The 23910-nt window shown below is 36.4% G+C and overlaps 1 protein-coding gene across 1 annotated transcript in view; it reads left to right on the forward strand.

Annotated features, from left to right (window-relative positions):
* The window catches only part of LOC135218730 (uncharacterized), a 39564-nt gene that overhangs the window by 8777 nt on the left and 6877 nt on the right, over window positions 1–23910 (forward strand). The window contains exons 2-4 of the mRNA XM_064255180.1: window positions 9969–10096; window positions 14989–15136; window positions 21083–21282. Of these exons, the coding sequence (XP_064111250.1) occupies window positions 9969–10096; window positions 14989–15136; window positions 21083–21282 (476 nt within the window). The remainder of the gene's footprint in view (window positions 1–9968; window positions 10097–14988; window positions 15137–21082; window positions 21283–23910) is intronic.

Below are 23910 nucleotides of genomic sequence, written 5' to 3' on the forward strand. Positions count from 1 at the left end.
TTTTCGTTAATATAGAGTACATATTGTACATATTCTGTCAACACTGACGGCGAAATTTCAAGAAATATGCAGCTCCATCGGCGTTTAATCAAGTACATCATGTACATTATTTTTTTAAAGATGAGTGCCACTTGAATTATACTAAATGCAGGTAGAATAATTAGGCAAAAGTGAGAATGATGCTCCTGGTACATATCAGTTTACATCTAGCCGTTGTTGTTGTTTCAGTTGAACCTGGCCAACCGTCAGCACGGGCTTTCGCTCTCTCAGGCAACCCGTGAACGTTCGGTCATTCGTATCATGGCGCAATGATTGCAAAAAATTTGAATGTCTCTGGATGTTAACATTCCACAGTGATCAACTGTAAGTTTAGCAGTCTTCTAACAAGGAGGTGTACAACTTTAACTATACTATTACAAAGAGTACTTACAAAGAGGACGTGCAAGGAACGCTGGTTATAGGGTGTCATACAACACAGCCTTCAACTTCAAACGAAAGGCATTAAATGGCATTAAAGTTGTTAAATGTTGCACGTACCTTACAATACATCGAGCCCAAAATATCTAACGTTTGAGAAGGTTCACTTTTATAACCAACTCACTTCGTAGGAGGCAGATCACGCTGTACATAGTAAGTGCTTGAAACCGTACGTTACCGGAAATGCCACAGCATTGCTTTCGAGTTTCTTGGTTGCAGGTCGCCACAACTCCAGGTAAATGGGATGAAGAGGCGAACTTAAGAGTCAACCAATTGCTTGATTTGATGTCTATACGCAGGATAAAAAAAAAAAAATGTGGGGGTTGGGGGAAATAGAAAGAACGAAATTTTGGAAAAATTGAAATTCTCCAAAAACCATTTGTCCTTAAACCCACATCCCATATTTTTCTCGGCAATTTTTCATTTCCTCATTCACGTAATAGTGAGAGAGAGAGAGAGAGAGAGAGAGAGAGAGAGAGAGAGAGAGAGAGAGAGAGAGAGAGAGAGAGAGAGAGAGAGAAGGGGGGGGAGGGTGGATGTGTACAGAAATATATATTTGCGATGTGTATAATTGTAGTCTTGCACTTTCACAACCAGGCAATGGGTGACAGAAGATTGCTTATCAAATTTAATTTATGACAAAGGATATCAGTTTGAGTTCAATTCTCTAGATTATTGATTACAAATATACTGCAGGTCTGCACACCAGATAAGGACTTTAAAACACTCACCCCTTCGACTTTAGATAACAAAAAACAAAAGCTTTCTAACGAAGGAAGTCCCATGTGCAATTATTGTAAGACATTAGCTGCATCCGTTATAATAACGGCTGCGTGTAATTATCGTTATTAATTGGAATTATAGTTGCTTGCTGTTGTTAGGGAGGATAATTTCAATAATTAGAGTCCTCCCTCTCTCTCTCTCTCTCTCTCTCTCTCTCTTCTCTTATTCCCCTCGCTCTCTCTTAGACTCTCCTCCCCTTTCTTTTAGATTCCTCCTCCCTCCCTTTCTTTCTTCCTTTCTCCTCTACTCTCTCTCTCTCTCTCTCTCTCTCTCTCTTAGATACCCCTACTGTCGATCTCTCTCTCATAGATTCCCACCTCTCTCTCTCTCTCTCTCTCTCTCTCTCTCTCTCTCTTAGTTTTCATTCCCCACTGTCTTTCTCTCTCTCTTATTCCCACCGCTTCTCTCTCTCTCTCTCTCTCTCTCTCTCTCTCTCTCTCTCTTAGATTCCCCACTGTCTTTCTCTCTCTCTTAGCTTCCCACCTTCTCTCTCTCTCTCTCTCTCTCTCTCTCTCTCTCTCTCTAGATCCCCACTGTCTTCTCTCTCTGCTTAGACTCCACTCGCTCTCTCTCTCTTAGCTTCTTCTTCTCTCTCTCTCTCTCTCTCTCTCTCTCGTAGATTCCCCGCCAACCCCTATCTCTCTCTCTTAGATCGTGGTTCCCCGCCAACCCCCATCTCTCTCTCTCTCTCTCTATCGCTCTCTTCTCTCCTGTCTCTCCTTCTCTCTTAGATTCCATCCCCTTCTCTCTCTCTCTCTCGCTCGCTCTCTCTCTCTCTCTCTCTCTCTCTGCCTAAACACTTGCATGTTAAGTAGCAAAACAAAACTCGTGTCGACTAAAGTTCCATAACCTGAGGTTCCTTCAATTTACTGAGCGAATTTAATCCCGTAATGGACAAACACACTTAGGTCAAGCACAGGCATTTATCACTAAAAACCTGTCGGGTTTGAAAACTTCGACGGGTGTTTACAGAAGATAGAAGCCCTGCCTTCAGGGATCGATAGCCCCCGCCCCCCGGGTGGGCTTAGCCCCCAGGGCTTCCCGGAAGAAAGGAAGGAAGGAAGGATCTGCAAAGCTCAGTCGTCAACGCCATCCCGGACGCACGAGGACTCCGCGTTTTTCGTCCTACTCGTCCCCTGCTTTGCGTTTTTGAGTTTCGTCCTTTTTTAAGTTTTCTGAGCTCCGTGTGCCGCTGCTGCTGTCTGCTCAATTTCTACTTCGAGTTCTTTTAGATTTTAATCGTTTTCTCCATCCTTGAGTTGCTGCTATGCATTTTCGTTCTCCTTTGAGTTTTTGCGCAGAGGCAGTCTCGTCTGTTTCTTTGAACTTTGAAACTTATGTTCTTTGAATACTTTCTTGGGTTTTAATAACCGCTGTTCGTTAAGTGTTACCTTCTGTTTTAGTTTTTGGCATTATTATTTCTTATTGATTTAATGAACGTGCGAGAAAATTATACTCAGCGAGGATTTCAAGAAATGAAGTGGCCATTCTTTTGAAGAGATTGTTAGATGTTGTTGAATAATATTGGAAACAATACATACAATTAAAATAGTTCATATAAAGTTTATAAACATTATTGCTATTCGCTAAAGAAAGCAATTATCTTCAGGCTGAAGTGGATTAACTTCATGTGAATATTACCTGTGTTTTTTTTTACATTATTTTCCATAAGGTTCCTTAAGAAACAACATCATGCAACAGAACCGTCGTCCTGTCAAGAAAGTTAAGTGCAATATTAAGTTTTTTTTTCTACAGCTCTTGATTTTTCTTAACCGTGTTTCAAGAGATCTGGAATTAAAATGATTTTGGTGTTATGGTATTTTGTGAAAACAGGAAAATTTTGGCTGAACGCTTAGCCAACTAATTGCAGTATTCTTCTCTTGTTACTTCATGTGTATATATATACTATGTGTATATATATATATATATATATATATAGATATATATATATATATATATATAGATATATAATAAAGATATATATAGATATATATATATATATATGTATATATATATAATCTATATTATATATATCTAATATAATATATATATATATAAATTATTATAATTTATATATTGTATCTATATCTAATATATATATATATGAATATATATATAATATTATCATATGTATATATAAAAACATATATACATATCTATATTATATATACATATGTACATATAAAAATATGTATGTGTATTTGTGTGAACATTATAGAATTCCAAATGCCACAAATGAAAGAAAATGCGGGATTTGTTACAAAAAAAAGATATAAGGTCTCTTGTGGGTTTATAAAACATCATTTTTCCAGAAAGATGTTCTACAGAATGAATAGATAAATACATGTAAAAGTACATGCATACACACGTATACAGAAATCTATGTATTTAGAGGCGTGTGTGCGCAGAAATACACAACCACACACACACACACTATATATATATATATATATATATATATATATATATATATGTATATATGTGTGTGTGTGTGTGTGCACGCAAGCTTATATTAATAGACAGATACACGTATACACGTCCATGAATGTATGTGAACATGTATTTGCATATTTATTCCACATAACATCGTTTCTGGATGACACTATTTTATAAAACTTCTAAAAAACTTACAGTCTGTTTTGCAAGCAGTCTTCTATTTCCTTTCTACAGTATTTGAAACTGTAAATTTTTATAATTACCGTACTTACATTGCACCAGGCTGATTTCTATTCACACTTACTAAGTTATCTATCTTCCTTTATTTTTACATCCACATTTTTTATCATGATATCTCATATATCTAGATTGTGTATTTTATTGTCTCTACTCTGTATATTCCATGCATAGGGCCTTGAGCTGAATTAAAATGTATTGTTAATAGAAGTTATAAAAAATAATTTAAACTTTTTCGCCAGTCTCTGGAATGTCTCCTCGCAATCGCCAATCAGAATTGCATCATTTCCAAGCACCAACCTTTATAGCCTGCAACAAACCTCCTACAACCTAATTCCTCAATAACTTCAACAGTGCTCGGTATTAGTTGTATCAGAAGTCTTGTCTCTGTCTATGTATGACACATGAGTAGCTCTTCTTTTTCCAAGCTAACTTGAAAATTTAATCACGAACACTTAAATGAGTCCCCCTCCTCACCTCTAAATCAGCGTCTCTTTTATCACATCAAGCACTTCATTATTGGCAACAGTTTTCCCATCAAATCCCTTCTAACTCCTTCCCAGTTGTCCTGAGTTATGCTATGGCACCAAAATTCATTTTCCATTATGCCTAGGGACAACCAATACTCGTTCCGCTTACCTGCAGACCTACTTTATTAAAATTTTAAATAATTCCATCTTATTAACTATAACCTTTAAACAGAATTCTATGTCATACTAAAAAACAAAACATATAATTTTTTTATAAAATTAATCCCTCTTTATAGTTTTGCCACAATTACGCAATACTTCACTCTTAATCAAAAGGCTATAAGCTATGTTCAAACGGCTATTGCTTTGTTTGCTTTGTTTCTATTATTATCTGGAAGGCCACTTCTACAATATATCTCAGATTTGAACGATTTCAGTTACCCAGTAGGTGACACGGCAGAATATATGTCAAGTATAGCGTTTCAGACCAGCACTAGTTAGCTCAACTCTCAACATTCGAGTTCCTCATTTTTTTTCTTTCATTAAGTAGGTATCGTAACTACTGGCAATAACTAAATACACACACACACACGCACACACACACACACAACACACATATATATATATTATAATAATTATATATATTAAATATAATATATATGAATCTATGGATATATATATATATATAATGTATATAGATATATATATAATATATATATATCTCCTTAAATATGCATATAAACATACATCCATGTTTCTTTTTTATGGCAATAAAATTGAAAAAATGACGCATGATAACCTGACATCCTGGACGTGAGTATTGATAGATGAGGGAGAAAATAATAAAGGATGAAGAAAATAAGGACCCACCATAGATGTTGAAATTCCTTAGCTGACAGTAGTTGGTTTTTTTGTTATGTTAGCAAAGACAGAATATATTCTCAAGCAAACAGAATAAACATAATTATTTTCCAGACAGACTGCTTAACCTTACTCCGACTTATTTACAAATCAAGTAAAATGGAAATGGAAAAAGAATATAACAAATTTCAAGCTTTATTACTTTCCTTTTGAATAATGATAATTACATTATTTCTATTGTTATATTCAGTAGATGAAACCTATTTTCATGCAACAAGCACACCAAAGGGATCATTTAACTTGAAATTAGGCTTCTAAAGACCCCACACTGTAGCAGTAACTGATCATGATACAGAGCCAGTGATGTTTCATCGCCCTAGGGGGAGACGCGAACTCGCGACATCTGTCTGGCATCACGACACTAACCACTATACCAGCGGATCACCTTGTATGAGTAATAGCAGCCCTTGTCAATATTTTAAGTCATTAATTTATTGCTGTATATTGAAGTAAATATTTTGCCATTTTGACGATCACTTCAGTCACAAATTTTTGTGCTTCACTTCTGGCGAACGCCATAATTATATCATAAAATGTATTGTTGATTATCTCATCAAAAACGGCGAATCTAGTCCACTGAATGGTAATTAACCTTGAGCTGCCCGTGAGTGATTCCTCGAGACAAATAATACCTCCGTTTTCCCAAAGGTAGAAGAAAACCAGAAGAAAAAGAATGAGTGCCGTATATCTGACAAACGGCCATCTTGCGACACATGAGTAACCCCCTCATTAACCCGGCAGGTAACAAACCGCAATTAAGTCAAAGGTAATATATCAAAGGTGATATATGTTAAAAATGATGTGAATAATATTATGGCATGTCAGAGTTAGCCTTGCGCTATTGAAGAAACAATATTGTCTCGTGAAATATTCGGTAATACTACATTGTCCTTGCAGTAACAATTTATTATGATGTGGTTGATTTATTGGTTGATATTCAATAGTGTCACAGCATCGTCGACGTTTGCACTGTGATGAGAACGCAATATATTTGAATTATCAGGGTGACTGAACTTTGTAAAATTGTAAACAAACTACCGTTATTTTGGACTTCTAATCAAATTATTCTTCCGAATTATTCACCGTCTTTTAAACCCTTACAATGGTATACAGGGTGTCCATAAAATCCCAGTACCATTACAAGCAATAAATGACTGTAATGGTACTGGGACTTTATGGACTTCCTGTATAACTAACCCCCGAGTCATTCTGTTCCAGGAAGGCCAGGGTGACTGAGGAATGAACTTTGTAAATTTGTAAACAAACTACCGTTATTTTGGACTTCTAATCAAATTATTCTTCCGAATTGTTCATCGTCTTTTAAAGCCTTGCAATGGTATACGGTGTCCATAAAGTCCCAGTACCATTACAAGCCATAAATACTTATAATGGTACTGGGACTTTATGGACACCTTGTATATCTACCCCCCGAGTCATTCCGTTCCAGGAAGGCCAGTCATTCCAACAGCCCGAAGATGACTCACCAGTATTGCATGCTTTGACAGACATATACATTCCAGGTCAATATTTTTTGTTATGATAGGTTTGACAAGGGGGTTAACCTTGCATTAGCCTGAGTCTCCGAGACCACCATTAAAAGTCATCTTTAACCAATGAACCTGGACGTGACTTGTCATGTCAGTATGACAAGTCGTATATTGCACCTGCACCTTTTATGGAAAGTCGTCCTGTCATGTGAGAACTATATTCGCACTAAACATAAGAACGCTTAGGAAGGCATGAATAGGTGCTGGATTAGAAGAGACTGGGGATTTGCATCAGCAGAGATTGACGTGAGTAGGTAGGGAAATAACCGAGAAGAAGAAGAAGAAGAAGAAGAAGAAGAAGAAGAAGAAGAAGAAGAAATATGATATTTATGCATATGGCCGATATGACACACCCGACCATTGTATTCAATATCTCCAAGTACATTGTGTATTCTGTATCTTCCACTATCTCGTATCTAGCTTAGGAATATCCTTCAGAGTCCTTGAGAGTATCCAAGGGCCACGCAACCTCCGGCGGAGACAAACAAACAAAAACAAATCACAAGGGCAGCTCCCTGGATAATGAAACAATGCCCACAGTCTTTTCACGCAACACCGGAGCAATAACTGATAATTTCGACTGATATTCTGAGAGATAAGGCACGCGACATTCTTGAGTGATAAATGGTAATTCGGGTTCATAAAATCAGCCTGAATCTCAGGACTTCCGACGAGAATATATTCATTTTGGTCACCGTGAATAGAGGTAGTGCTCGTATTTGTACGGTTTTATGGTCGGGCTAATTCGTGTGACGAGGTAGTTTCAAGGTGTTTGTGACGTTAAAGATCACTTTGGTCTTAACAGAAAGCGAAATCATTGTCAGAAATACGATTTCCAGCGTTTTTGCTGTATAATAATAATAATTAATAATGATAATCAGCGAGCAGTATTGTGACTTAAAATGTACGTTGATGATAGCAGGATAACCCCGTAGGAGGGTAATGCCATCAGTGCACCTCATTCGGCGCAATGTAAGCATGACTTAAGGTTCTTTGCAGCGTCTCTTTGGCCCCTAACTGCAACTACTTTCATTCCCTTTACTGTACCTCCGTTCGTATTCTCTTTCTTCCATCTTACTGTCCACCCTCTCCTAACAATTGTTTCATAGTGCTACTGCGAGGTTTTCCTTCTGTTACACCTTTCAAACCTTTTACCGCCAATTTCCGTTTCAGCGCTGAATGGCCTTAGTTGCCCCAGTGCTTGGCATAATGCCAAAAATCTCTATAAATCAAATGACATCAAAAGATAGTAGGATAAGGAAGGTCGAGACTGAAGTGCTGATGTACGCAGATAATAATATTAATAAGTAACTGAGACGAGGAACTGAAAAGACTGAAGAAAACAAAGCGAATGCCAAAAAATAATAGAAATTATTTATTTTTTACTCAACTAAATGTAACGCATGATGGTCGATTGCAAGAAGTGAATCATTAATTGCAAAGGCGACGTAAGCAAGGGGCTGGTCTCTGCAAAAACGTACAGAAGAGAAGAGTAGTGTTTATGAAAGCAAAATTTGACATGCAAGAAGAAATTAATGAGCCAACTCTCCTTTACAGCAGTGAAAGGTGGAGGTGTTCGATCGAATTTGAAAGATGAGCGAGTTCTTTCGATGTATGGAGTAAGAAGGGCTGATAGGGTGAGACCTACTGAGAGAGAGAGAGAGAGAGAGAGAGAGAGAGAGAGAACCTGTATGCTAGGTGAATTGGTGTTATGAGATGGTCTAGTCATGTGGAAAGATTGAAGGGCAATAGGTTGTTGAGAAGGAATCAAACTGGAAAGATTCGGGAGGAAGAAGAGATAGAGGTGAGTGGCCCAGTGGGTCTGGGTAGCTCATTGCGGCTATATTTATCTAAGCAGTGGACTATGTGCCTGGTGATTAGACAGCTGTCGTGGGTTAGAACGTTTTGATGGTAACCTCGTCATAAAAAGACTAAGGGGATATATAAACACTTGCGCACGCTCGTACATACAAACACTCACACAGCCAAGCATATATAAATACAGCATACTTTCGTTAAGCTTACTTGAGTTGAGTTGAATATAGAATTTAGTCCAAAGGCCAAGCACTGGGACCTATGAGGTCATTCAGCGCTGAATCAGAAATCAACAATAAAAGGTTTGAATCGGGCGTTAGGAGAGGGTAGAAAGTAAGATGAAGCAAGAGAATATGAAAGGAGGTACAGTAAAAGGAACGAAAGTGGTTGCAGCTAAGGGGCCGAAGGGACGCTGCAAAGAACCTTAAGTAATGCCTACATGAGGTCACCTGACGGCACTCCTACCCCTCTGTGGGGGGTTATAAGCTTACTAATAGCGCCTTATGAAACATCGTCTTCCGTGCACTGACTCATGATCAAAAATTCTATAGTGAGGTTTCTCTCCTCGGTCCCTAATCATAAGTTTGGTGCGCCCAACTTCGACCATAAGGCAATTTGATCATTCCGAACTTATAATACGTTGGGTTCCACCGCTGACCTTCGAAGTATCTTAATATCATTAAATCACTTCGCTTTATACGTTGTATGAACAGTTCAAAACAAGAATGTTATCATGGATGTTAAAAGCATTAATGATTGTAATGTTAAATGTAGCATTAATGCAAACAATTGCGAAAATAACGATAGATTGTAATTCCATTCAAATTATTGTAATGGTAGTTTTAGCATTAATATAAGAATTGCAAAAATAGCGAAAGCATCCTAAATTACATTGACAATATCAATAACAATAACCATCTCTGTTATTGATATTGACAATTTGATGTCAGTAATAGACAGAATGATAACAAATGATTGTTATTGATATTGACAATATTAATGTTGATAATAGATAGAATGATAACAATTGATTCAATCGCGAACCATTCTAGTAAATTACATTGAAACCAACATTATCATCATTATTATTATTATTATTAGATACTGCTGTTGTTATTATCATTATCACTCTCATACAAGGATCTGTTTATTTGCATTATTTTCATTATTATATTATTATTATTATTATTATTATTATATTATTATTATTATTATTATTATTATTATTATTATTATTATTATTATTAACATAAATTGACGATCTACTTTTTTTTCCTTTCAGTCGCGGGCAAAAAGCCCCCACCAGCGAAGGGAGCAGCAGGGGGGGTGAAGAAAAAGCCCAAAGCTTCCGACGGCACCAAGACGAAGAAGCCGCCCCCGAAGGCCTCCCAGGAGGAAGAAGAGGCTCTTGTGAGTGAAGTGTTTGTGTGTGTCCTTGCGCGTGTGTTGTCTATGTGCTTGCGTGTGAGTGTGTAGGTGTCTGTGAGTGTGCGTGCGAGTGTTTGTGTGATTGTGTTTGTCTGCGTGTGAGCATGTGTGCACATGCGTATGTGTGGCGCGTGTGTGTGTGTATGTGCGTGCGAGTGTGTGCGTGTGTGTGTCTATATATGAGGTGTGTGCACGTGCGTGTGTGTGTGTGCTTGCGTGTACGAGTATGTATATGTGCATGTGTGTGTCTGCTTGTGTGTGTGCGAGTGCGAGAGTGTGTGAGTGTGTGTCCATATGTAAGGTGTGTGCTCATGCGTGTGTGTGTATATGTTTGCATGTGTGTGTGTGCCTGTTTGTGTGCTTGCATACGTGCGTTTGCGTGTGTAATTGCTTAAAGGAGAGCAGTATCGGGCTGACAGCTTCACCCTAAAATATTAGCTGATTAAAAAAGGATCAAAACATTTTATATATATATATATATGTATTAGTATATATGTTATAATTTGTAAGTAGTATCATATATCTATATAATATATATATGATATGAATATATAAATATGCTCGAAAGACAACCAATATATATATATATATATATATACATATATATATATATATATATATATATATATATATATAATATATATATATATATATATATATATATATATATATATATATATATATATATATGATGAACAAGTTCAGTACATGTCTGCTCTTACCAATCTCCCAAATGACTGCAGCTCACTACAATGAACTTACTTCCAAGAACCCAATCTAACATACATATGTGTGTGTATAAATGCATATATAAATACCCTATATATACATATGTAGTGTATATATAAGTGTGTATGTAAAAATATTTATGTGTGTTACTGCAGTTCTGTTTCCAGTAGAGATAACTTTTCTTATAATAATTCTAAATTCATCACGAGATGCTATATAAAACCACCCAAACAAACCCGCATTATTTAAGTTCGTAAGTGATTCCATGCAATCAGAATGTCGATATTGAGGAACAATATGCTTGCGTTGCTTTAGAGGGTCGTTCGCGTGACTTTGTCTATTGCTCGGGTTTCAACTGCCTAATTGACACCAATTACACACCACAGGTATGTAATGCCGTCAGCGTACTCACGCGGTGCACTGTAGGCATTACTAAAGAGTTGTTTGCAGCGGCCCTTGGCTCGCTTTATAACCTTTTCTTCACCCCCATTCCTGCTTGCTTGAGAGCACTTCAGTGGCGTGATCGGTATGGTCTTAACCTGCGAGTTCGATTCTCGGGCATTCCACTGAGGGGTTAGAGATGTGTATTTCTGGTGATAGAAGTTCACTCTCGACGTGGTTCGGAAGTCACGTAAAGCCGTTGGTCCCGTTGCTGAATAACCGCTGGTTCCATGCAACGTAAAAACACAATACAAAAAACATTCCAGCTTGGGTTTTCTCCCTTTTCCACCTTGAGACCCTTGTACTTCATTTCTTTTGTTTTCTGTATCTCTACCTTGCTATCCAACTCCTCCAACTCCTTTCCACGGTCTTAAGAGCTGGATAACCGAATGTTGCAATGTTCAGAAAAGATATTAACCCCACCTTCTAAACTCCTATTTTCGCTTACTCGTGGAGTAAGCCTACAAGCTACTTTGTTGCTACTGACTTGTTGTAGTAGGGGGTAGGAAAGCTCTATAAAAAAAAGTCTAAGGTGGTCTGAAAAAGGTGTTTAGAGTTGAGTTAAAGATACAGGAATTCTTGGATAAGATATTTATGATTTATTTATAGAAAGAATAGGTAAAAAATAAATCATGTGTACGTTAAATAGTACTGAACAATTATTTCTAATGAAATATAGTGAATTTATTCTAATTATGATTGGTGAATCAAGGCTCTATTTGAGCGTAGATTTCAGCCCGTTATAGTTTATGTTAAATGTTAGGAATATATTGTTAACAACTTATGCGTGAGGGGAAAATCGTGCACGCATCCCGAGTAAGCTGGAGGTCGCATCGCGCCTTCTTTTACCTGGCCTTGAATTTATCACTCATAGGATGGGTGTAGTTAGCCCATACTATACCGCAAGGTCGACCAAAACCTATGTGGCAACGATGCATTACTTTTGATAATAAGATACAGCAGAGTATGAATTAGGAATATGTTTCAGTCTTGTACGGACGTCCATGAAATACACAGTACATCAGCGTGTATGCCTGTGCGTGTGTGTGTGTTTGTGCTTGAATGGGATATTTATTTGCTTTAATGATAAACCCAGGTGTATGTGCGTTTTAGTGTTTTCATAACTCCGCATAAGATATGTCACTTTGTGAATTTAATTCTCTCTGTCCTGACATCTGAGTATAGATACGCGAGTAACATGTATACCCAAATATATATACATATATATGCATATATGTATGTATATGTATGTATGTATAATGTCTGTTTGTACATCTGAGCATGTGCATGCTATGTTTGTGACCACGAGGGTATCAAGTATATCCAAATATATATATATATATATATATATATATATATATATATATATATATATATATATATATGTGTGTGTGTGTGTGTGTGTGTGTGTGTGTGCGTGTGTGCTTGTTTGTAGGAGCACCAGTGTAAACCATATCTGAGCATTACACCCAGGGAATCCTGCCTCGTTAGACGAATCATCAAAGGATGGTTTCCCCCGATACGCTATCAACAAATTTACATGCAACAGCAATATTTATGCATCGACGTATCGACCTCGACTTGACACGGTTACCCTCGGTCGATTGCCGTGTAATTTCCTGCCTGGCCTATATAAGGTCCAAGTGGCCGAAACTCACGCTATGGACCATCTTTTATTATTTATTTTTTTCCTAGGTCAGTGTTTGGACCTGGGGAATTTCTGTGCTGTTCAGAATATTCCTGTACAGTACTTTTACAAAAAACGAAAGGACAAAACGCAGCATACAGTTTGTTTATATTATATATATATATATATATATATATATATATATATATATATATATATATATATATATATACGTTAACTTGCCTATCCCGTCGGCCTTTGCTCCTCTAAAGCATAAGGTGACAGAAAATCTTATTTCAGAAATATTATATGTTTACCACTTGCAAAAGAATCTCTAACACGTTACTTGTATTTACATTATTTCAAAGTGCTTCTGTCGACCATAAGGATAAATATTTTGATATTTTAACCAAGTACATTTTGCAAATTCAGTATTGACCTTTATAGATTCAAACGATGCAAAGTCAGATTGAATTCTGCTTCATTCATGTTGAATAATACACCCTACCTAAATACCACGGAGCCACTAAGATATAATAACAGTATGACGCAGCGTGTAATCACAGCGTCCCTTGTAATTTATTCTCCAGAAAAAAATGTCAGGTTAAGTGATTGGCAAATTTGTAATTAGGGAAGGGCTAAAGTTGAGGGGCTTGTAGTGGTCACCCATACTGGCTAATCAGCTTTAAAGGATTGGCTGGTCAAAGGATTGTGGGAGATTTTGAATGAAGTCAGTACTTTCTCCATTTAGGATAACTCAAATTCTCTCTCTCTCTCTCTCTCCTCCTCTCTTTCTTCCTCTCTTTCTCTCGTCTCTCTCCTCTCCTCTCTCTCTCTCTCTCTCTCTTGAAAATATAAACAATTCCTCCATTCAAGGAGCAATTAGGCTGTCTGCTTTCCTATTTTTTATACATAAAAAAAAGATCAAGCATAATAATAGCAGTTGCATGACAAATTGAGACCAGTAATGACTGAATCTGTGTTGGGATTTTACCCGAAGTGCTGAGCTGGATCTCTCTCTCTCTCTCTCTCTCTCTCTCTCTCTCTCTCTCTCTCTCTCACACACACACACACACATATACACACATACACGTTACATATGATATATATATATATATATATATATATATATATATTATATATATATATATATACATATATTTTATATATATATACATATATATAAATATGTATGTGTGTGTGTGTGCAACGTACTTGACTTGACTAGTAATGCGACCTTTAGAGGCTTCGTTGACTTGTCATTTCGGGTGGGGGGTGGAGGGGGGGGAGGGGGGAGGGGCCAGGGGTGCCTGTTGGGGAAACGCGAAAAAGGTAAAAAAAAATGAACAAGAAAAACGTGTTCGCTCCGGGGATCGTGGTTTCAAAGAAACGATGACACCTCCGTTTACAGGACTTGTTCCAGATCGCCTGGAGCTTCTGGGTGGTATTGTGTATCCTGCTTCTGGAGAGATAACCGGTCCTGTGATGCTGTTGCCGAATTTGTCTGGTAACTGAGAGGAATCTGGCTGACATCCATGCCTGTTTGATTCGCTTACCTCTCATGTCGGAAGTGAAACGATAACGGAAGCGTGAACAGAGTTGGTATCTCTGACTTCCCGTTTGAATTGAAACTATATAACACAAGTAAGAACAGAGAGGCTATCTATCTCCGACTCTCTTTGTGAATTGTGCAGTTCATGGATCTAAGTAGATGTTACGAAATAAGTTTTATTTTTTTCCACTTATCTGCGCTTGTTTCCGTTTTTCACTCTAGGACTTTCTATTTTGTTGAACGAAAATTTTCCTTTAAAAGGAAAGGAATCAGTGCATATTCTTAATAACAATAATAAAGAACTGTCAGATTTTAGCACTGGCCTTTAAAGGAACAATGAAAACTTTTAGGACAAACTGCCATATAATTTACCTACTCTACCGACCATCCAAAGTGCTGAGCTGGATCTCTCTCTCTCTCTCTCTCTCTCTCTCTCTCTCTCTCTCTCTCTCCAAAGTTACTATTGGCCTTTGTAGTCGTGACGCCAAATTCACTTAGATGTCAATCAAATTATTTTTTTTCCAGAACAACGACACGTTACCTGGAGTCGAAGGAACCGACTGGAACGCTGGAAATTTCTTAGGAGGGAAATCTCAGGTCAACAGCAGCGGGTATTTCTACGGACTCCATCATCTCATCAACTTGAATATGGTCACCGTCAGACGCACCACGAGTAAGTTTCTTTTCGCTTACTCAGGGAGTAAGCCTAGAAACTACTTTGTTGTTGCTGTTGTTGTTGTTGTTCTTGTTATTGTTGTTGTTGTTATGGGGCTAGGAAAGCCATATATGGAAGAGCCTAGAAAGGTCTGAAAAAGGTGTTTTGCGTTGAGTTAAAGATACAGGAATTTTAGGATAAGATATTTATGATTTATTCATCAGAATGAAACTGTATAAAGCAAATAATGTGCATTGTAAACAGTACATAAAAATTATTTCTAATAAAATATGGCGTGTTTATTTTAATTTCCGTTAGCGAAAGACAACGCTCTATTTGACCGTAGTTTTTATCACGTTTTCATTTACGTCAAGTTAGGAACATAATGTTTACAATTTATGCGTGAGGGAAAAATCTTGCACGCATTCCGAGTAAGCTGAAGGTCGGATCGCGCCTTGTTCTTTTTAAAATATCCATCTGTTTTATTAAGCGAATATATCCTCACTTTCGCTAAGCATTCTTCGTGGTTTTGATATTATTTGTGTAAGTTTCCGATTTGAAGTCTATTGCATAGTGAATTTGCTCACACTTCTGTGAAGCAACTTCCACTGCTTAGTAAATATATCCAAACTTTGTCAAAGACGCATAATTGAATGTATTCACGCTTTATATACAAATATATGGACTTTACTTTGCGAAAAAAAATGAATATGAATATATTCATTTTTTTTCGCAAACTCCATTCATTTGTAAGTACATCAGTACCTCTGTGAAATGTCGTAATTCAATATTGAGATGACTTCTCTTGGCATTTTCTTCCCAGGTTACTGATTTGACAAAGTGAACATCTTCCAAGTATTAACAGGCATCAGTAACTTGTGAACGCGCGGACATATTGTCATCAACAGGGAAGGAGACTTTCAGACTTGTGATACATTTTAGAAACTTTAAAATAAATAAAATAAAATAAAACTGCTCTCTTCCTCTGAGACCGGCGCTAAATGAATTCGCTATATTAGCTTTAAGGAGTGTTGAATATTCCATGGGGAAACAATTGTTGCGAAATAAAATTCGCCGGCTGACATATTTTAGAATATCAGTAGCTGCGTTGTCCCTTGGAAAGCGTACTCGTCTAAGACTAATTTAACTATTAAAAGGCTATTAATTTTGAAGCTAATAGTATCTTATCGGCATCGTCTAATTAAAAATATATATATATATATATATAATATATATTACATATATATATATATATGTGTGTGTGTGTGGTGTGTGTGTATGTACATACATACATACATATATATAAATATGTATATATACATATGTACAGACATACATATGTATATCTATGTATATATACATATGTACATACACATATATTTATACACATGTTTGTGTATATATATGCATATATATATAGACCATCTATATATGTATATATACATGTATATATATACCATACATATATGTATAGACATATATATATATATATATATTATACATATAATACATAATCGTAATTCCAAACAAGAAGACAATAATCTTCAGACAACACAGTCTCATTCATTGACGTTTTAACTCCCGTCCTTCCAAATGAAAGCCTATCTCTCCCTGTCCTCCTAATAAGTGTACATTTAACAAACAAAAAAAAAACAATGTTCTTTGTGACTCGTATGTTAGATGCATTCCCCTTGGGACAACTGGACCCTCACACTAGGTAGAGTTTATTCCTACGCAAAGTAGAAGTTAATTCGTAATTGCTTCTTTGTGCTTAGTGGAAAACTCGTGCGTTACCTGAATAAATGAGGCATATTTGAGGATGAGTATAGACTGTAATGCACACACGCACACACACACACACACACACACACACACACACACATATATATATATATATATATATATATATTATATATATATATATATATATATATACATATAAATATACATATATAATAAGCACATATGTATATATATATATATATATATATAATATACATATGTTATATATATGTGTGTGTGCATTTATATATGTATATATAGAGTCTAGGACAATTACCCCCATGGACAACTACCCCCGGCAGACAATTAATTACCCCTCTTCCGAATTCAAGGATAGGAGTAAAAAGTTTTTATAATGCTAACCACTCTTGTAATAATTATTATTGTTTACTCTTGAGCGCTCAGAAAAAATAACTTACTCAAAAATACAACATATTAGGAAGAAAGTTAAAATAAAACTAAAGACATTTTAAGAATTTATTTTGATAAAAGTAATCAAAAGAAAAGGTAATAAATCAGAGTACAGCCCATGTACAGACATTATCACATCATTAAAGGAACAATTAAAAATAATGTATGATTTTATATTGATAAAAGTATTCAATAGAAAAAATTTTGTCATAAAAAAGCCTTGACGTTTTAGATAAAATTTTAAATTATATGCAATTCTACATAAGTATTCTAAAATATCTTCATTTTCATAATCGTTAACACCTGATATAATTCGCTTTGAAACATTCAAATATATATTTTTTTCCTAGAAGGCTCTTTATCAAAACCGGCTGCACACTGAGCAAGCTTTAGTTGTTGCAAATCTTGTTCTCGTTTAATAAACGTTAAATATTTCCAAATATAGGGTGACAGCAACCAGCATTTGCTGAAAAGCTCCTATGCCACCTTTTCAAAGCCTTGTTAGTTCTCGGAAGTTCCTGTGAAGCCCTGTCATACATATTCCAGAAATCAGGTTCAAAAATAGGTTGGCGTCGTCCTCGTCTGCATAATCGTCCAATACAGGTATCTTCGAAATAATCTTGTCATTGATAGGTTTCTGGGGGGAGTATTTCACACAGGCATTCAAAAGCTTTTTCAACATCATGAGGTGGAACAAAAGCAATAGCAGTTATCATTTTCATGTTAACCGAAAACTCTTTTTTTATCATTTTGATAACGCTGCTGAAACCCGTGAATTTCCATCTTTCTTTAGATGTTCTCACTCAAGTGAAAAAAAGAACACTACTTGAGTTTACGGAAAAAACCCGTATATGCTCATTTCTCAAGTTTTTCAACTGTTCAAGCACAACAGTATATGTTGCTTGGCTTTTGTCGGTTAAAAGACTATAAATTAAGGGTACTGTATGAGCATTAATTAGTGCATGAACTGTATAAAGTTGTGAAAAAATCCTAGGCACAATTTTAAATGTCACATCCAAAAACTAATGAGATGCTTCCCCTAGATATTTTAAGTTTTTATTTGTACCAAAGTTCAAAATTCTTTTGTCGAATGTTGCAGTCATACAACAAAAACTCTTGGTCATCAAGCGTTCTCGTATGCACATCTGTTAAGTTCAGTTCTTGCGCACTTTGTGGTAATGGTTTTGAGTGGCCCGTTTGCTGCCGTTGACGTCTAATGTTACGTCGTATAAGATGAACTCCGGGCAGTTTTGCACCTGCTTCTTCAGTGCCTTGTGAACAAGCTTCACCAATTATTTGTTGTGCAGTTTCCTCTGTACTGACGCTTTCATTTTCATATTTTCTCGAGTTCGAGCAGCTTCTATTTTTGTTGGTCATACATTCGACCAACAACCGTATTTCTTCGGCTATCCAATTTGACTTTAGCTTTGCAGGTTCGTTTATTTCTACGCTCGTCACACTCATAGGACACAACACTGTTGGCTAAATCCTTTTGCTTAACACACATGTATCCTTCATACACTAGCTTTTCTCTTCCTCTTTCACTTTTGATAAATTCCATATTTCTTTTGGGACGTAACTTGTGTAAAATATTCGAAGAAGAAGATTTCAACAATGATCTTACTCTGGAGCAAGTTGGTACCAAGAGTGTTAAACAGAGGATAATATGATTTCTAAAAGTGGCTGAGAGTAAAACCTCATTTCAAAACTTTTGGCTGTGATAAACTATAACTACTATAAGAGTGGTTAACATCATAACAACTTTTAACGACTATTGTTGAAATCAGAAGATAAATTACAAAAATGCTCATCGACCTACTAAATCTATTGTGAACTTTTTTTATTGGTTACTTTTAAAAAAATAAATTCTTTTGACCCCCATTGTTGAATCCGGATGGGGGTTAATTGTCTGCGGGTGGGTAATTATCCTAGGGGGTAGATGTCCTTGGGGGTAATTGTCCTTGGGAGGTAGTTGTCCTGGGGGGTAATTGTCCTGCAGCGATATATATATGTGCGTGTATGCGCGTCCCCGTAAGTGTACATTGCAGTCTATTCTCATCCTCAAATGTGTAATAAGCCTGGAGAATCTACGCTTGAGATCATAGGTTTCGAGAGCCAATTCATGTCCACAGGCAATCTATGGCTTACCTAATTTCAGGTTACCTTTCATTACGACTCTTGATCAGGGTCAAACACCTGTCACAAATTCAGGTAAGTATGACTGGTCTCACTGTGTCAATCTATGTTCCTTGTGCTACGAAAGGATTGCCGTTTTTGAAGAATATACATACCAGTGCAATTATTATTATTTTTATTGTTATGATATTACAAGATAAACCTCTATTCATATAGAACATATAGCCTACTGCTTCCAAAGAACGTGGTGTTCATTTGAAAAAGGTTTTACATAAGAAAGTAGAAAATTTACAAAGAAGAGATTATATACCACGAAAAAGAGGAACTCAAAAATAATTATTTATTAAATAGATAAAAATATATATAAACCATTAAAATACTAGGTACATTGTTTTCGGGTAGTATTGCCCGTCAGTAACATCACTACACAAACTTTATTATTTAAGACAACGAATACAATATGTTGTTTTAAATAAAAAAGTGTCGCATGTTAGGTGTGTTATTGCTATTGCACTATACCTGTTTCGTGGACTTGCGTGAAATTCTGGCGGCAAATGGCATATCATAATGAAAGACTTCCTGGGCTTTACTCTTGTTATTTCCTGTATTAATCAAGAATATGTAACTTCTTGGGTTCATAGTTGCCAGATGTTTCCTGATGTACAATTTTTCTTTATTCCATTGAACACTATTCGGAGGCCCTGGGTAGTTTCTTTTTATATTGTTATATCCATAATTCTCAGCCATGTCAGTTTTACAGTTGCTTCGTTTGCTTTAATTTATGTCATACAAAAATACATTGAAAAACATTCCTACTGCACTCTCTAAAGCGAAGAAAAGTATATTGATTTCTGATTCTTAAAGCAAGGGATTTATTGTGAAGAGTGAACTGCTTCTGTCATAAATAAATTGAAGTTTTAAAAAACTTAGTCAACAAGGTAGCATATACCAGGAAAACTATATTAAGCATCAAAACAATATACAGGGCAACAAAACATTCAGTGTTCAAAGAACTATTCCGATAAATTGTTAATGATTTAAATACATAACAAGAGCCTTACCTAAATTAGGATAATTATTCAAAGTTGCGGTCGGAACTATTTCAAGAACTATTTAACCGATTTACTTGGTTGGGGGGCGGGGCGTCTGATTCAGTCTACCTAGCAGGTGTGTCACCAATCTGGCTGGTAAAGCAACGCTAATGTACCTGGTAGATGTGGCACAAATCTACTTGGTAACTTAAGCACTATAGTAGATTCACATGAACCGAGCATCAGATGTCTAGGCCAGTTCCTTACGACGCTCCTGAATGGCTGTCGATAAGCCAATCACAGGGCTGGAAACTCAGTCTCTCGAGAGAGTTCACATAGGCAGGATGTATGCTCCACCTCTCCTGAGGAATGCTTTTGAAAGATGCATCCCTCAGGAGAGGTGGAATATACATCCTGCTTATGTGAAATCTCCAGAGAGACTGAGAGTTTCTAGCCTTTTGATTGGCTTATCAACACCCAATCAGGTGCGTCGTAGGGGACAGGCCTAGACATCAGATGCACGGTTGATGTGCATCTACTATAGTCTGTATAAGAGTGATGACAACAGTCCTCCTAACTTTTCCCCCCAAAATTGTCTCTCCAGGTGAGACCTACACAGTGAAGGACCCTCTGGGGACTGTCCTATACTACGCCAGTACTCCGATCGAGTACGAAACCTCCTGCTGTGGGTACGGAAGCGCCTTCGTCACCGGAACCAACTTCACCGTCACCACCGCCTCTTACCAACAGGTTCTTAGCATGAAGAAGGTCGAGAGGAACTTCTGCTTCCTTCCAGTGCATTCCGTAAGTTTGAGGAAAAAGTTTAATTAAGTTGCGGCAAATGAAATCTTCGGCAGGGTTTTAGGTCATCCAGAAAACTCTGTTAACTGATGCACTGATTATGCTTTTCAAGTTGACAACAAATTAAGAATTTCAGGTCATTTTTATATGAAAATACAAGATAAAAGCATGAGGACGTTTGTATTGTTCACACTGGGTCCTGTCTGTTGTTTTTTTATTGAAAGATTTATATTATTTATTTTATGTTTCTAGCCATATTCTCTGTGATTTATTGTGTGCTCATTTGTAATGCTCCGTGGGACTTTCAAGAATGCTTTAGGATTTATCTTTTATTTCATGCAAAGCTTTTTACTATTTCACTATACTTTTTTATTAAGTATTTTGGGTTCGTCCCTTCCGACTCTGAGCATATTTTGACATTACTTCAGCAAATTCTTTTGCAGATGTACTATGCAAACAATGTATTTTGTTACTATTAGGCTTTCTTAACTTTAACACAATTACAATAGGAGCCTGTGTAAGAAACAACAGCTACCTTGCAGTAATAAGTGGTACGAGCACCAACCTGAAGGAGTGATAGAAAACGATCAGACAAAGATCCTCTGGGACTAAGGTATCAGAACAGATAGGGTGATACGTGCAAATAGACCAGACGTAACGTTGATTGACAAAATCAAAAATAAAGTATCACTCATTGATGTCGCAATACCATGGGACACCAGAGTTGGAGAGAAAGAAAAGGAAAAAATGGATAAGTATCAAGACTTGAAAATAGAAATAAGAAGGATATAGGATATGTCAGTGGATATTGCAAACAATAATCATAGGAACACTAGGCACGATCCTAAGATCCCTGAAAATTAATCTGGAAAAACTAGAGGCTGAAGTAGCTCCAGGACTTATGCAGAAGAGTGTGCTCCTTGAAACAGAACTCATAGTAAGAAAAGTGATGGACTCCTAAGGAGGCAGGATGCAACCCGGAGCCCTATACTATAAATACCACCCAGTCGAATTGGAGGACTGTGATAGACCAAAAAAGATAATAATAATAACAATAATAATAATAATAATAAACTAATAATAATTAATTTAAAATTAATAATTAATAAAATAATTGATAATATGTTGAACCAAACAAAAACTTCTTTCAGTTATCTTCTGAAGATGGAAAAAGAAACCCACAAAATTGCTGAGTATAACTTGCTTACTTGTAAGTATATACGCAGTATATACTTGTAGACAGGGTCTGAGAGTACTCGAGTGTTAAGTAAAATACTGTTTACGTATATACTTACAAGTAAACAAGTTATACTCAGTAATTTTGTGGGTTTCATTTTCCATAATAATAATAATAATAATGATAATAATAATAATCATACTATAATGGGCGTAATGTGTGTCTGTCTGTCTGTCTGTCATTCAATCACGGCCAAACAGCTGGTCAGATGGGCATGAAACTTGGCAGGGTTATGGTGGGGACCCCTAAGATGGTTTGTAATGGGGTTTTATCCAACCTACCCCCTCCTTTGTAGGGGGTGGGGGTGAGAAGGGATTCCCTGAAACGGAGCTGTTTCTGGCCGTGAAACGAGGCTGGTTATTCCCGTAGACTTGGTTACTTTACGATTTTTCATGCATAATTTCTGTACAACTTCCCCGGAGAAAGTCGTGAATATTTCAGCTCAGACACAATAGAAGATGAAAGTTATCAATATCCGCAAGATTTTTTGAATAACTTAAATCCATCGGGACTGCCAGTGCACAAAATAACATTGAAGAAGTACTGCCCGGTAATGTTGCTTCGAAATTTCGATCCTACCAATGGACATAATAAAAAGGAAACTGACAAGTTCCTACTTTTTACTCTTTTTTGGAAGACACAGGATCATAAGAGCATTTATCAGTAGCCATAACGCACTGACATACAAGTTGCGTCTTTGCAGTAACATAATGAAAAGAAAGATACTTTATTATTCGTATCACCGTGCAAAGTAATTGACAAAGAAACGGACCAATCAAGATCCCTGTTCCGTTAAATGAAAGTCGCTGACAAGAGAGAGAGAGAGACGAGAGAGAGAGAGAGAGAGAGAGAGAGAGAGAGAGAGAGAGAGAGAGAGAGCCATTTAACGACTTTAATGCACTACAATTTTGTAATTTTATTTTGCTATCGAAAAATGAGAGAGAGAAAGAGAGAGGAGATAATTTGTGATTTGAGAGCTAAGTAATCCGATAATCCCATCACCGTCTTCGTTACTTGACTTACATTGAGAGAGAGAGAGAGAGAGAGAGAGAGAATGTCATTAAAAGAGGGGAAACAACAATGAATAAGAATTTCTCTGCGTTCAGAGATCGTCCCTTGAATTACATTACGAGAAAGAGAGAGAGAGAGAGAGTGAGAGAGAGAGACTATTCGTGTAATCGCCCTTATTTTAATATTGCTGAACAAATAGTACATATAAATTTTTCACTTTTGCACCCGTATTTTATCACCCATCGTAGATGGGTAAGTTTGCTAGTAATAATAATAATAATAATAATAATAATAATAATAATAATAATAATAATAATAATAATAATAATAATAATAATATGTTGAACCAAACAAAAACTTCTTTCAGTTATCTTCTGAAGATG

The sequence above is a fragment of the Macrobrachium nipponense genome, chromosome 1 (genome assembly GCF_015104395.2).
Source record: "Macrobrachium nipponense isolate FS-2020 chromosome 1, ASM1510439v2, whole genome shotgun sequence".
Lineage (NCBI taxonomy): Eukaryota > Metazoa > Arthropoda > Malacostraca > Decapoda > Palaemonidae > Macrobrachium > Macrobrachium nipponense.